At 30.9% G+C, this 16593-nt stretch overlaps 1 protein-coding gene across 4 annotated transcripts in view; it reads left to right on the top strand.

Moving 5' to 3' along the window:
* LOC143057290 (pleckstrin homology domain-containing family M member 1-like) overlaps nucleotides 1-16593 on the top strand; it is a 40401-nt gene that overhangs the window by 8115 nt on the left and 15693 nt on the right. For 2 of the 4 annotated variants that reach the window (XM_076230575.1, XM_076230574.1), the window contains exons 4-10: nucleotides 3132-3182; nucleotides 3709-3804; nucleotides 4884-4963; nucleotides 9518-9588; nucleotides 9917-10045; nucleotides 11717-13018; nucleotides 13809-13954. In XM_076230575.1, the coding sequence (XP_076086690.1) occupies nucleotides 3132-3182; nucleotides 3709-3804; nucleotides 4884-4963; nucleotides 9518-9588; nucleotides 9917-10045; nucleotides 11717-13018; nucleotides 13809-13954 (1875 nt within the window). Of the gene's footprint in view, nucleotides 1-3131; nucleotides 3183-3708; nucleotides 3805-4883; nucleotides 4964-5799; nucleotides 5843-5967; nucleotides 6006-9517; nucleotides 9589-9916; nucleotides 10046-11716; nucleotides 13019-13808; nucleotides 13955-16593 lie in introns of those variants that run through there. The other 2 variants (XM_076230577.1, XM_076230576.1) reach the window with 2 other exon arrangements.

The raw sequence follows: 16593 nt of genomic DNA, 5'->3' as shown, positions 1-16593 counted from the left end.
ACAAAAGTACGCCCTATTCAGTGGCGTAGCTAGGTCATTTTAAAGTGTACGCCCGAACCTCGGTCAGGGCCTAAATTAAGACCCTATTTGATCCAGGCCAATGAACCAGCTGGTAGTAGATGAGCGGGTGCTAAGCCTCCGAAAATTTTAAAGTTATCGAGAATGACATACCCTTCCTGTCATTGAAAACTCATATCAATAACAAAATTCTTAAGATTCAAAATGGTTATTTTTTATGTTTAATCTATTCAAATGATTGTTTATTTAGAATCGTAAATGAACATGAAATGATTAATTTTCTGAGTTGTTCAGGTGCAATATTAAAATGTGTAAATAGAACCCTGGTTTTCGCCTGAAATTTCTCCCGTAAAAGTTTATTCATTTATCAGTCCATTACAGGTTTTAACAAATCAAATATTTTCATTTATTTCTGCACAAGTTTCATAACAAATTATGGAGGTTTATAAATTTATCATGTAAATTAACTCGACATCATAGTTACCAGTAAGGAAATTTATTATTGCGCTATACGCGTTTTCCTCCAAGAAAGTTTCATTAACTTTGACCACGGTTTTACAAATAATTTATATGTACCAAATTTTAACCTCAGAAAGTAACTTCTTCAAGAAACTCCATTTAAAAATCCATAAATTACGGGAAAATTCATCATATATAATTTCGTCATTATGCGCTGGATACTCTTTTGACCATAAACAGTTTTTGTCCAGCCATTGTAAAATCATACGACGGTTTGACAAAGTTATTAATGTATCAAAACTTTAACCTCATACTGAACCTACATCTATGCACAGTTATAATTAAAAAAAACCATTTCGAATCTCAGTACATAAGGAATTGCTTTAAAAAAGGAAAGCGAGTATAGAAATCACGGTAGATTTAGACTTTGACAGAAAATGAACAAATATATAAATATGACACCAATTTTGTCATTTTTATTCGAAATTACAAGCAATTGAAGAAAGACTTAGAACTTCAATGTTGATGTACTGTTAACCAATTCTTTTCAATAATATATAGATGAAAATATTTTGTTTTACCAAATTCAAGTGTACGCCCGGGCGTTTTGACGTAAATGTAGCTACGCGCATGCTATTGATTGTAGTCGTATTTAATCGATGTCCAATATCAATAATTTAAATAATAAATTGCTGGACTTGATTGTTACACTTATACATGTACATGTTTTGAAGGGTTCAAACATTTATACATATTTTCCATAGAGATTTTTTTCAACCTGAAATAGGTATCCCGCATATTAAAGTTTATCTTAATAAAAAGTCAAGGAGAAAGCAACATACACGACAAAGAAAAGCAAACGCCATCTAGAGGTCATTATTCAATCTTCAACATTAGACAAAATTAAGAAATACAGCCAATTTTTTTTTTAGTATTATAGTTCGCACTATGTGAAATATTTTTCAACAAATTTCTAAGTTTTACACCTGGAGCGAAACATATGTATACGCAAGAAATTGAAACAGTTTACTATGTTTTAAGTTGTGCTGTTACACAACTGTTCTAGGTAAATTAAATGCTTACACACATGTTTAACCCCAACATATTCTTTATGGGCCTGTAGTTCAGTGGTTTTCGATGGTTTATGTCTGTGATATTTGTTTTTTCGGTTGATTTTTTTTTATAAATAAGACCGTTAATTTTCTAATTTGAATTGTTTACATTGTTCATGTCATACCACATCTCCTTATTTTTATGTAATCTCTAAAATGAACAAAATGATATCACAACCTGTTTACATATTTAGTCTAGTATATTATAAATCTTAAAAAAAACACTTTTTGTTTTTAAAATAACCTTTTTGTCACACATAATATGTTTAAAGGTCTAAAGCTGCTGTCGGTTTTGGTCAATTGTGTATTCTGTGTCCAAAACGGACGTTGATAAGGGAAGCTAACAATTGGACGTTGATTAGAGAAGCAAAAAAATGGACGTCGATTAGATATCAATAAAATTGGCCGTCGATTTGGAAGGATATTTTATAGTGACGTCAGATTTGGACGTCGATTTGAGGAACAGACGTCGATTAGAGACCGGACGTCGATCTGAGTCTTACATATATAAATGAGTTAATGGCATTTTTTGTGTTTATTTATAGAATATTGTTGGTCATCTCAACAAGATTGATTTTATCACTAGAGCGGTACAGCGAAAGAGAGAAAAGCAATCAAGTTGAGATGACAATGATATATGTAATCTGTTTATTGCTTTTTTACCTATGAGGGTATTGTACATTTCATTGACAACAGCAAATGCACCTTTAGTTTCTAACAATAATTTTCATATCGCTCTTCTGTGTTGAGAAAGGAAGTTATCAATCAGTAAGAACAAATAAAAATTTCGTAAAATATTGATAAACTGATTTTATAAGCAAAAATTATCAAGCAAGCTGACAAGGATATCAAAGCTGGTAATCAAGCTCATAAACCAAATGCCATTATTATGCCATTATTATCAATTTATTATATCAGCAATTTGTTGTAAATGAAATTACATATGAAATTATATTGATGGCCTTCGGCTGTTGTCTGCTCTTTGGTTGGGTTGTTGTCTCTTTGACACATTCCCCATGTCCATTCTCAATTTTGTGGTGTATTTCATTGTTAAAAAAATGTGTTAGAATTGACATGAAAAAATAGGTCTTGCAAGCATTGTTACATGAAATTCTTACCTGATATTTTGAAGTATTAAATCTTGTCTGTGATCTAGAAGTGGGTTTCTCAGTTATTATACATGACTGGATAACTGTATTGATATAAATAAGAGAAGATGGGCCAATGATGCAGCTCTCCATCCATTAAGTCACAATGTATAAAAAATAAACAACAATACATGTAGGTCAGAGTACAGCCTTCAACTTGGAGCCTTGGCTCACACAGGACAGCTAGCTATAAAAAGCATAAAAATGATTAGTGAAAAGCAATTCAAGCAGCAAATCCAACAGTCAACATGGTCAAATTTATATTAAAAAAAACAGAAACGCCTAGGTATCACACCAACAAACGACAACCACTGAACAAATGACTTCTGACTCTGTAGCTTATTTTTTCATATTTATTTATGTTTTGGTCAATAGCGTGTTTATTTTTTTTCAGCTTGGTAAATATGTTGGTCTACAAAATGGAGAAAATGCAGACCAAAGCATTGTAAGTGAATATATATCTATGACAATTAAGTTTTGATAACATCCTTTGAATTTAAAAAGAAAACCACAGTGATTTGAAAAAAAGTAATGCCAGTGGATCCTGTTATTTTTTCATTCTTTCTTCGAAATATTTCCTTCATGAAAGGGACTTGGGCTACCTATTCTTAAGTTCTATATCAATGGAAAAAAAAGACTTAAACAATTTAAGTGAGCTTCCAAGAATTATAACGTGAAAGTAATGGAGAGACTAGGAAGTCTTTTAATACTGGACAGTCAGAATAAAAAATAAATTTTTCTCAAATGTTTTTTTTTTTTGCCAGAAAAATGTTCAGATGATAATCAAACATTAAACAATTGAAATAATAATGTACATTTGGAACAACATACTTTCATATCATTTGTATCATGGTGTTTGCTGTGAACATTATACACAAAAAAAGCTGCAGAGGGCAGCACATCTCATCCTTGTAATATTTTTTTCAGTTTTAAATATGTTAAAAAAAAACTCACTCTCTTCATTTTTGTAGAATTTTTGGAGTTTTGCTACAAAGTTTACACATAAAGATACTACAGCCCAGCTAACAAGACTTGGACAGATCACTACAGAAATAGGACTGTGTAGGGTAAGGTTATTCTTCAGTGTAAACAACTTTGTTGTTCTGTTGTCAAGTTAACATGAGATTTCATCTACAATGAAAAACTTTAAAACACCACTTTATAAATTTCATGCATCCAAAGCACTTTTTTGGATTTACCTTTATCAGGAATGCTCATGGTGGCTATTTAAAAGCCAAGGATGTATACGAATTCTAACAGTTGTAGAGCTATATGACCAGTTAAGACCTAAAAATAAAAGCCTAATCTGTCTAATGTCTTTACAATGTTACACAATTTTCTCACTATACATTAAAATAAGATTAGGTAAGATTGACAATGAGACAATATCCACTAGGTACCAAATAAGTAGGCATATTACATGTACAAGTCCCTGTATTGTCCTCTACTGACTAAATTATAAAAAAAAGATGGGGTATGATTGCCAATTAGACAACTCTCCACAAAAGACCAAATGACACAGAAATTAACAACTATAGGTCAATGTACAGCCTTCAACAATGAGCAAAGCCCATACCCTACAGTCAGCCATAAGAGTTCATTACAAGGTAATGTTGGCAATTATTGGTCAGTTGAATATAAACTTTGATATACTATTTCATTCATATGAACGAGTGAATGTAAGATATTACATACAGAATGTAATTTGTAATCTTACATTAGTTGTGTTTAAATAGTTTTAGATGCATTTGAAATTGCAAGATATAATGTGAAAGTATGATTATTTGTTGGGTACCAGTTATTGTGGATTAAGTGCTTCCCTGCAAGCAAGCAATTAGTACTTAACAATATATAGGTATATATAAGAAGATGCGGTAATTGGTACCTACAACGATCTTCAAAGAAAAGTATGGTAATTCCAAAGTATGTCTGAAATTTTCAGGGCACTAAAATGGTTTAATTTTATCAATTATATGTTACTGAATTACCAAATGTAAATGTTTAAACAGAAAAAGAAGCCAAACCCCATTGAGCTGGAGCTTACAAATTAGATGAACAAAAATTACATGCTGAGTGTGATTTGGACACACCAATTATGTTGTCGTCAACATATTTTTGCATTGATAATACATTGATTTATTGACAGGCATGGATACGAGTGGCATTAAATGATGGTATAATAACCAGTTATGTAGATGCCTTGATGGCGGACAAAAAAACTTTAATGTAAGTTTAATTCAGCTATGTAGATGCCTTGATAGGTAACAAAAAAAACTTTAATGTAAGTTTAATTCAGTTATGTAGATGCCTAGATAGCTAACAAAAAAACTTTAATGTAAGTTTAATTCAGATATGTAGATGCCTTGATAACTAACAAAAAAAACTTTAATGTAAGTTTAATTCAGATATGTAGATGCCTTGATAACTAACAAAAAAAACTGTAATGTAAGTTTAATTCAGATATGTAGATGCCTTGATAACTAACAAAAAAAACTTTAATGTAAGTTTAATTCAGCTATGTAGATGCCTTGATAACTAACAAAAAAAACTTTAATGTAAGTTTAATTCAGATATGTAGATGCCTTGATAACTAACAAAAAAAACTTTAATGTAAGTTTAATTCAGCTATGTAGATGCCTTGATAACTAACAAAAAAAACTTTAATGTAAGTTTAATTCAGCTATGTAGATGCCTTGATAACTAACAAAAAAAACTTTAATGTAAGTTTAATTCAGATATGTAGATGCCTTGATAACTAACAAAAAAAACTTTAATGTAAGTTTAATTCAGCTATGTAGATGCCTTGATAACTAACAAAAAAAACTTTAATGTAAGTTTAATTCAGATATGTAGATGCCTTGATAACTAACAAAAAAAACTTTAATGTAAGTTTAATTCAGCTATGTAGATGCCTTGATAACTAACAAAAACAACTGTAATGTAAGTTTAATTCAGATATGTAGATGCCTTGATAACTAACAAAAAAAACTTTAATGTAAGTTTAATTCAGCTATGTAGATGCCTTGATAACTAACAAAAAAAACTGTAATGTAAGTTTAATTCAGATATGTAGATGCCTTGATGGCGGACAAAAAAAACTTTAATGTAAGTTTAATTCAGCTATGTAGATGCCTTGATGGCGGACAAAAAAAAATTTAATGTAAGTTTAATTCAGCTATGTAGATGCCTTGATGGCAGACAAAAAAACTTTAATGTAAGTTTAATTCAGCTATGTAGATGCCTTGATGGCAGACAAAAAAACTTTAATGTAAGTTTAATTCAGATATGTAGATGCCTTGATAACTAACAAAAAAAACTTTAATGTAAGTTTAATTCAGCTATGTAGATGCCTTGATAACTAACAAAAAAAACTTTAATGTAAGTTTAATTCAGATATGTAGATGCCTTGATAACTAACAAAAAAAACTTTAATGTAAGTTTAATTCAAGGTAGAAATAAATAAACAGAATATTATACTACTGGCTTTGATGATATTCAAGCTAAAATTGTGAAACAATGTAAATCTGTGTTTGTATTAGTAATTTGGTATCCCAGCAGGTTTAATATTTATGTATTGAAATGTCTAGGACTTTTTTTTTCAAAACTGTATGTACTCACTATATTTCATTCATTTTTATTTAGTAAATATAATTTCTGCCCTTTAGTTTTGCATTTTTGAACTAAAAAAATACATTGAAATTAGAAAAAGTTCAAGAAAGAGAACTCTGGTTTCCTTTTTGTTAATAATAACTCCATTTGTTTTCAACTTGTATATAAGGCTTTGGTTTTCAATTAGCTTGTTGCCCAGACTCACTACTATCTATACTATTAAACGAGAAGACCTCATTTTGTGTGTCGCTTCTCTTCCTTCCACAATAAATTAATCATCATGCCTCTGTGTTATATAGGTAACATGCATAGTCCCATTTGTCATCCATTCTTATGATCATTCAGATTGAGTTATTTTGGGAGAAAAACGACAAAAAAAGGAGTCCGGATATGATTCTGACTTTGGACTGACTTTGAGTCATAGATAAGCTTTCCAGTTTGAAACATGCACAAATACAACCAATCGCATGATAGATAAAAAAAATGAAAAATAAATAAGCAAATCAGAGCGTTCTCCGTATCATGGTGTTTAGATCGTAAGAATCACAACTATTATACCTCCTTATAGAGGACAATAATTATTCGCGTTTACCTACATGTAAACTACAATTATACTACTTTAATATATAGAGACTCTCTGTATTCTGCCTACTGTTTTCTTTGAAATGTTTACTATTTAAGGGGTCATACCAGTTGCATATATATTGAAATAAGTAAAACATGTGACACAAGTACAACCAATCGTATGATGGATAACAAAAATGAAAAATAAATAAGCCATTCAGAGCGTTCTCCATCTCATGGTGTTTAGATCGCAAGAATCACAACTATTATATCTCCTTAGAGAGGACAATTATTTTTCGCGTTTCATATTATGGTGTTTAGATCTCCAGAACCACAACTATTATACCGTCTTAGAGAGGACAATTATTTTTCGCGTTTATCTACATGTAAACTACGATTATACTACTTTAATATATAGAGATTCTCTGTATTCTGTAAGGGACTTTCTGTGTTAGTATAGCCCGGGATTTCGAGATGAGGACCCCTGTGACCACCCCTCAAATTAGCCTTAGTCGGTCTTAGTCATTTATACATGATTCATATCCTACCATTGGCATGTTAATAAAGCTCTCAAAAGAAAAAGCACTGATGGATTGTCCTAGAAGCATATTTTATTAGACTAATAATGATTTATATATAAGCAGTTACATTTATTTCATGTTTGAAACAGTGCAAATTTTTAATTTGATTTGACTTTTACCAAAAGAAGCATTGTAGCAAAGGGGAGGAATAATTGTGGTATGAGGCCAGACACACAAAAATAATTGAATTTAACAGAAAGGAAACAAATATCGGACTTTGGAAAAAGAAAGAGGGCTTTTGATACCTTTCATGAAATTCTCCGTACATAATATCTTTTACAAAAAAATCATCCTACAACAGTTCATAAGCTGTATATGCCCTCGATTTCGCGGGTGTGTTCTAGTAGCTTTAGAAACTTTAAAGATTATGATTTATATTACTCTTTTGTGTTTGAACAGTCTTCCAAAAGTTCAATCTTTCTAGTCCTCTTTTAGATACAGAAATATATTAGATGTTCCCAGGTTTAGAGCATCTACTTATGGTAAACAATCATTATACTATGCTACAGCTACACTTATGAATAATCTCCGGAATCATTTCAGGACCGAAAACATATTTTCTCAAATTTGAAAAAGTCTTGAAATAGTTGGAAATGTTGCTGTTCTGCATATATTTGATCTAAATGTGTTTGATGTTAGCACTACATTTTAGTTAATTTATTATTTTCATACTGCTTTCTTTATATGTTTATTTTTTTTCTAAATTTGAAGATAATATGAATTGCTTTGCTATCTAGTGCTTTTTTTTTTTAAATCATCAATTTTTATCACCACAGTTCTATTGTTAGGTGACCCAGAGAAGTCCTTGCTATTTGAGCTGCTGCTTACTTTTGTCAGCCAGTTCTATCTATAAAAAAAATTGCATTAGTTTGAAAGAAATCTTTTATTTTGGTTGTTGCATGACTTTATTGAGTTGTATGATTTTTTGTGCACAATGCCTTTTTTTTAAATACATATATGGTAAAAAGTTGTGCACAGCTAATTTTCTATGTTTGATACTATGCTGAATCAAAATAATATGTCTTCGTCTATGTCTCATTTATAGTATTATTTATGTTTTGTTGAGTGAATTAAAATCAAATAGAAATATGTATATATACATTTATAATGATTGAATTAAATTACAATTAAATCTGAGAAAAAAAATAAACAATTATTTTCTGCAGGTTGCTGGGTTTGATGTCTCCTTGAAACATTCAATTCCCCATTTCTTTTTTAAACTTTAAGTTTGTTTTGTTTAAAGTTGTTGATCATGTTGATTATCAATTTATTTTACGTTTTGTTTTGTTACATATTTAATATATGTTTAATATAATTTCTGGAAACTAATGCATACTCTCTGTTTTTTTATTAGAAAAAGAATTTATTTACTTTAAGCTTCTTAAACAATACTGAGGTTGTGAGTTCAAACCCCACGGGTACACTTGACTACAATCTTAATTGACTAGGATTGTCAGTTTGCCTATCAAAGGGTGGTGGTTTTCTCTGGACACTCCGGTTTCCTACACCAATAAAAAACTGGCCGCCACGAAATAGCCTAAATGTGGTGCTTAAAAGTGGTGTTAACACATCAAAAATCAATCAATCAATCTTAAAACAATATCATTTTATAAAAAGTGTATCTTATTTAATGCCTGGTACCAATTATTCATTTCCAATTTAATGTCTTTTTAAGAAAAATTTAATATATTGGCACCTATATCTAAATAAATGTTTGATATTATTTCTAGTTATACTGTTGAATGGCCTTTCATCTGTTTTGATTTAACACCTATGATGAGTCTTTGGTAAATTAAACACACATCTGGGGTGCCAAATTAATAGCCTGGTAGTATCTTTGATGATATTAATCAAGTACATACACAATCATAATGCAAAAATATAATTTTCAAAGGTTTCCTGTGCTAAATTCTATTCATGTATAAAAGCAGCATTGAAAAATATGATTGGACTTGTTAATAATGTGCAGCTGGTATGCATATATAAAGAAATGTAATCTCATAAAATATCTTATTATATTTTTCAGGTATTTTTATCATGGACTAGCTTATTTAAATGATTTTGATCAGCAAGAAATTTTTAAATCTCTTTTAAAAGGTAAGAATAATTAAAACAAAAGAGCAGTATATATTTTAAATGTTCACATAAGATTTAGACAATATTTATCTTCTAAATAAAATATATGTTACTTGCTCTTGAGAGCAAAAGGAAATGCATATATAGTATAGTATATGTTAATGTCAGAGACAGAAACCCAGAAAAAAACATTCAACAGTTTTCTTAAGGTAAACTCCAAGTATATTTCTTTACAATATATATCCCAAGCCCTAAATTGCTTCGAATATAAAAAAAGTTAATGTTAATTAAGTTCTTATCATATGAAAAAGATATATAACTGCTATAAATTTTTGTTTTTAATTTATAGGTTTAATGACAATAGAATTTAAATTATCTTACAACTCAAGAGTTTTAAATTCCTGGACTAATACCCCATTGATAGTTGCTGGAATCTTAGAAGTTGATGATACACCATTACCTGTTGTACAGTCATCTGGTAAGTGCTGGAACCAGTGTGTTACTGTTACCCTGTCCAGAAGAGTAACAATGTGTGCTGCCTGGTACAGTCATCTGGTAAGTACTGGAACCAGTGTGTTACTGTTACCCTGTCCAGAAGAGTAACAATGTGTGCTGCCTGGTACAGTCATCTGGTAAGTACTGGAACCAGTGTGTTACTGTTACACTAAACTGACATAGGAGTAACAATGTGCTACCTTGTACAGTAATCTAGCAAGTATTGGAACCAGTGTGTTACTGTTACACTAAACTGACATAGGAGTAACAATGTCAGTCAGGGGTACTACTTGTACAAGTTATTTTTATTTACTTGAAGAAGTAAAAAATAATATACACATATAAGTAAATAAACAATGTTTGAATAATCTCCCCTTAATTTTATAAAAATTTACTTGTATAAGTAAATTTTTCTTACAGTCCCACAAAAGTCCTCATGATTTGAGATGTAAAATCATGCCTTTAATGATTTTTCCTAGGTTTGCCCGATTTTTTTTATTAGAGTTCAATGTTTCATCTCATTAATTCAACAAAGAAACTGATTGCGCAAAGATCTTAAGTATTTGCGCAAGGCCTTCAAAAATTGCTCCTTTGGGGCTTGTAAATGAGTAGTGTTCTGAAGTTAACAGACAAATGGGATTTTCATTGTCCTTGAAATTACACTTACGGTAAATGATTAGTAAAGACATCTGCAAAGGGCAGATGATTTAAAATTCAATTAGAGCAAAGAAATCATAAGAATTCAATAAAAGAAGATAAGATGACTTTTTTACTTCTACAAGTAAACAAAATCGTAATGTGTAAGGGACATAACTCAACCAATATTTCTTTTTACCTATAGCTATAAAAGTAAATAAAATTCACTTGTATAAGTAACCTACAAATTTACTTATATAAGAATATTAATATTACTTCTTCAAGTAATTAAAAATAACTTGTACAAGTAGTACCCCTGACTGAATGTGCTACCTTGTACAGTAATCTAGTAAGTATTGGAATCAGTGTGTTACTAGTACCCTGAATTGACAAAAGTAGAAACAATGTGTTATCTTTAGCAGTCATCTTGTAAGTACTGGAACCAGTGTGTCACTGTTACCCCAAACTAATAAAAGTAGTAACAATAGAATAGACTACCTTTTACAGTCCTCTGAGAAGTACTGGTAACAGTGTGTTACTGTTACCCTGAACTGATGAAAGGAGTAACAATGTGCTACCTTGTAAAGTCAGCTGCTTTATTCTTTCTAAATAAAAGCAACAGTAGTATACCATTATACTAAAAACAAATAAGAGGTCAAAGACATGGTCAGCTATATATTATAATCTGGTTTATATCAGAATGTAATGGATGTTAAGGTAAACATTAAACGACATGAACTTTTTTAATGAATTTTCAATGAAATACAACCTTTTTGTAATCTTAAATGCAAACTTCGACAAAAACCACTAAATTGACTCAACGAAAATAATTCTTTCCTCAATCTATGATATTGGTACCCAAGGAAATAAAATACTCAACAGTAGTCTTTTATTTAAGTCAAGCACAATATAAATGTGGTACATGAAGGGCTTAATAAATTACCTTCTGTAAATATAAATGCAAAATGAATTTATTATGACCATGCCTTCAATAAAATACATACTAGTTCTGTTTTAGGGAAGCATCTAGAAGAGAAACCAGTTTCAAGGACCAAAAAATCAGAAGACACCAGTGTAAAAGTAATTCATTCACATCGTAAATCTGGACATGTACATGAACCAAAGACTCCACCTAATACACCATTTAATGCAGGAAATTTTGCACAAGGTTTTACAAGACAAGATGTAGAAAATATAAAACAACACACACAGAGTTCATCACCTCCAGACACGGAATACTCTAGTTCAAGTCATATTTCTTGCCCTGATCCAGTAAAGTACAACTTAAATCCAGCTGTTTATGTGGACCATGATAACAAGGAAGATATTATGTTTACCCTTAACGAAGAAGAGGATCAAACTCAGGATTCATTTATAGCAGATGACATTGAATCTGTTATAAAACGCTCAAATGAATTAGAACATAGGAGACATAGTCCCGTAAACGTAAACAACATTGACTCTACGATAAAACATTCAGATGAATTAGAACATATGAAGATTAGCCCTGAAAATGTTGATGACTTAAAGACTTTTAATGGTTTTAATGATGACAAGCCTCCTGATAGGGGTTCTCTGTCAACATCAAATTCTCCTGTTCATTTTAGTTTAGAAAACGGTGATGAAATACCTTATAGGGAAAGGGCAAATGCACAATCTGAAAGTTTTTTAAGAATTGAACAAAATTGTTTTAAAAGTAATGACAGTGATGCAAGCAGTGATTTGGCACATAATATTGACAAGGTTGAAGGGTTTTCTGTAGAACATAGCCGTGAAGATCAAAATGCTAGGATCTTAGCAGATATACTTGGTGACAAAAGTAATTTAAATCAAGAACCTCAATCTAGTCCTGACCAATCAGATTCAGGCATTGCAGACAGTCCATCTTCTATTTCAGCATCAGCAACAACCAGTCCTGTATCTTCTGGTGTAAAAATTAGAGGCAAAAAACATAATTTAAAACCAGACTTTTGCGCCTCAAAACATGAATCTGCTCCTGAAATGTCACCAGCTGTTGCAAATTCAATTGAAACTTCAAAAATGAAATTTTCAAAACACAGGTATTCCTTGCCAATTATAAAACCTCTTCGTAATAGCCCTCAGAGTTCTACCTCACCATTTAGAACAATAGAGGAAAGTCAAACATCTACCAGACCTAGATCAGAGAGTGATAAAGCAGATGATGTAGGATTAACGTCGCCATCTAGTGTTGGTAATAGTTTAGGGGCTGCGAGTGGATGGTCCTCGTCATTTCAGTTGGAAGCAGGAGACACCATAGAGCCTTTGCCTGAGTCTAGAAACATTCCAAACAGACCAAAAGGTAGACAGGAAATATGTATTTTATAATGTTTAAATTATCTTTTGTATAAAATTAGGTTCAGTAAAAGACCAAGTTTATTCAATAACTTACAATCCATCAGCTGTAGTCATGTCTAGTATGAAACACATGAAATGATTAAATGAGACAAATACATGCAACAAATTGTATAATTGCCAATGAGACTACTTATTAACTGCCAAAGTGCACAGAACATGTATGAACACACCTGCCTAATCATCATACAACCTTCAGCAAACCCATACCATATAGTTAAGTATACTATAAACATGATAAAAACCATCAAGACAACAAAATATCATATAATTTAAAAGTGTACACTCTTGCTTATTTCTTAATTTCAATTATGAACAATTGACTGTTTATTTTTCTGATTTCACAATTGTGACCACACAAAAATGGCTTTATATTAAATAAAAAGAACACATCTTTCGCAGATAATTGCCTCATACATGTATCCAAAACAAAAATATATAGAGAAATATAGATTCTACCACTGTATCCAATGTAATAAGATATTTAAAAGGCTCTAGAAACCTGGAGTTCTAAATGAGAAAGTTTCAATTACCTCAAGTGCATATATATATAATATCTCAGTGGCACTCATACCACATCTTCTTATATCTATCACACATGCAGCAATGGTTGTTCTAATCTATCTATTTGAAAGTTCTAACCATACTAAGCTTTATATTTCAGTATAAAACCAAGAATGTCACCAAAAAAATTGTATTGATTAATTCATTATAAAAATAAAACTTGTCATTTATAGCTGAAAGTTTCGGTTCTCTGCTGAAAAATTACACGCCTTCGAGTTCTGTTACCTCCCCTTCTTTGGAAGATGTCTTACAAGATTTACCGGAGTCATCAGACATGTCGCCCCCTCCTCAACACATCAACAGGATATATGAGTTGGAGGTAAGACAATTGCAATATAGTTTTTTTTAGGTAATTTGACTTTTATATGCCCCAGATGCAAGGGTAAGAGGTCATTACAAGGATTTCCCATGTCTGTCTATACATGTCGACATCCCAAAAATTGGTTTTTATTCATCAGCTTCAGTTTGCCTCAACCAAATGTTTTGAAATTTATAACGATTCTTATAACCACCAAAAACAGTTCAAGTTTGAATTTGAGTAGTGTTTCTATCACTGTTCCCAAGTTATGTCCCTTTACAAACGGAAAATTTGCTGAATTTTTTACCTATATTTATAAGATCTGTGCCTGTTCTTTAATTATCTTCCTGTTTGTGTTTACATGGAAGAGATACCTATCTCACAATGCAAGTTGCACTGTAAATAAAAACAGTAAACCATTAAAAAGTTAAGTGTTAGACAGATAGATGGAAGATTAACACCTGTAAGCAATTTGTTTTCATAAATTAAAGTGAAATATCAACTTTATTGAGATTGACAAGTGAAATAAATAAACGAACTAGCTTTGTACTATACAAACAAGTTGGTGGATTTAATACTTGATAATATTACTGAAGAATGATAACTGTGTTATTGCTTTACACTGTTCATGTGTTAATTTACATCAAAAGTCTTCTGGAAAATTTGCTGAATTTTGTATGATGAATATTGCATATTCTAAAATATGCAATATTTATCTGTATTATAATACTTCTAGTAGAATTTTTATTCTGGTGTTCATTTTTAGTCTAAACCAACGTATTGAAGCAAGCCATTTATTAACCTGGCTTTTGCGAGTAGAAAAATGATATGAATATATCGATCTTTCATCTTTTACTATATATTTGTAAGCCTCAAATCTATGTCCGGTCTCAAATCTATGTCCTTTCCGCAAATCTATGTCCTTTCCGCAAATCTTTTTAAAGGAAACAATGAAACGTTAACAATTACAGGTGTTAGTACAGCCTTCAACATGGAGCATTAACTCACACCGAACAAACATTGTACAAGTGGTTTACATGACAAAAGCAAGGTTAACATTTTATCTATTAATACACATGGTTTAAAATTGCTTTATGTTTTGTTTTTTAAACTCGAGAAAAATCTATCATGAATAGTAGACTGATGGAATATTTTCAAAAACGTCAACTAGAGATTTATCCTCTTGAAATGTTTTCTGACAATTATCAGGATATCTTTACTCCTACTATTGGGGAATATTTATATTTCAAAACAAATCCAGCTATGAACAAAGGGACTGCATTGTTAAATCTGGTTTCTGGAGAGAAGGAATATGCCAAAAAATAAAGAATGAGCATCTTCTAGGAGAAATATTTTCGCTATTCAAGGCATTATTACAAATTTTACATTTAAACTAAATAGATAACAGCTAAGACCAAACAATTGATATATGTTCTATTGTGATTCACAAATACTTCAAATAAAATTAAAAAAGCGTTTTATTTTTAGCAATTTAGAATAATTTTTTGATACTAGTATTCAAGGAAAAACATAAATAAAGTGGTATAAATGTCAGTGAAACAGCGATATGAACAAATTCAAAGACAAAACAAAGTACGTGGAAGTTGCAAACAAATATTCGTTCTTTACTGTCTATTTTAGTAAAATAGTTTAAACATATTTATTTATAGTGGATTGGGAAACAAGTTTTTCAACTTATATTAATCCCTTTCCACTTTGCAGGTGTGAGTGCTGCCTTGTAGCAGCATTAGCCTACTCTTTTTCGAAGAAATCTACAAGGGTGTCTTTAACGTGCAAGAGATTTTGCTCTCTCTTAACACGGGTCAGCCATTTATCATCCCCTTTCGACAGACTATCATCGTTTCCTCAAAACCATACTCGCAAATGGTGTCAATTGAGAGCCGAAAATTGAGTCTCTGAAAGGAATCGAACCAGGAACCTTTGTGTTAGTAGTCCGATGCACTTACCACTGCACCAAGGCTCTCTATGTGTAGTTTCATTTTTAAAGACGGCATACAATAATAACACACACATGTAAAGATTTTAACCACACACATGGAAAATTACTTAATAAAATAAAAAGTATATAAGACCGTACTTGAAACAATATTATAAATACCAGCTAAATAATTTAGCCGGATTTTCTTAAACGTATACTATACTTCAGCTCTTGCACATACATGGAGAACACACACCAACTTAGTATTGAATTATTAGAAATTACTTAATAAAATAAAAAAAAACTATAGACTGAACTTATTAGACAGGCATACATTTGCGCATGACGAAACAAATTGGAAAAAAATTAAACAAAACACAGATTTGAGACCTTATCTTTTTTAATGGACACAGATTTGCGAATGACGTTATGATTGAAAATCGCACACAGATTTGAGGCCATATAATTTTTTACGGACATAGATTAGCGATTGACGTCACGATGGGGCATAGATTTAAACCGACACAGATTTGAGGTCGTACACAGATCTGAGGTTTACATATTTAAACTAAAAACAGTAAAAAAATTATAAAAGCAAAAATGATTTGTTTACCGAAATCATCCAGAAAAGCATAACGTAAAAATAAATCATTTTACAGCTTAAAATAATATATAATAAAATTTATATGAGTTTTCTATAGATTTTGTTTTATACAAATTT

This window comes from Mytilus galloprovincialis, chromosome 13 (genome assembly GCF_965363235.1).
Source record: "Mytilus galloprovincialis chromosome 13, xbMytGall1.hap1.1, whole genome shotgun sequence".
Classification (NCBI taxonomy): Eukaryota; Metazoa; Mollusca; class Bivalvia; order Mytilida; family Mytilidae; genus Mytilus; species Mytilus galloprovincialis.
The sequence above is the reverse complement of the archived record's forward strand: the minus strand, read 5'-3'. Positions and strand labels throughout refer to the sequence as shown.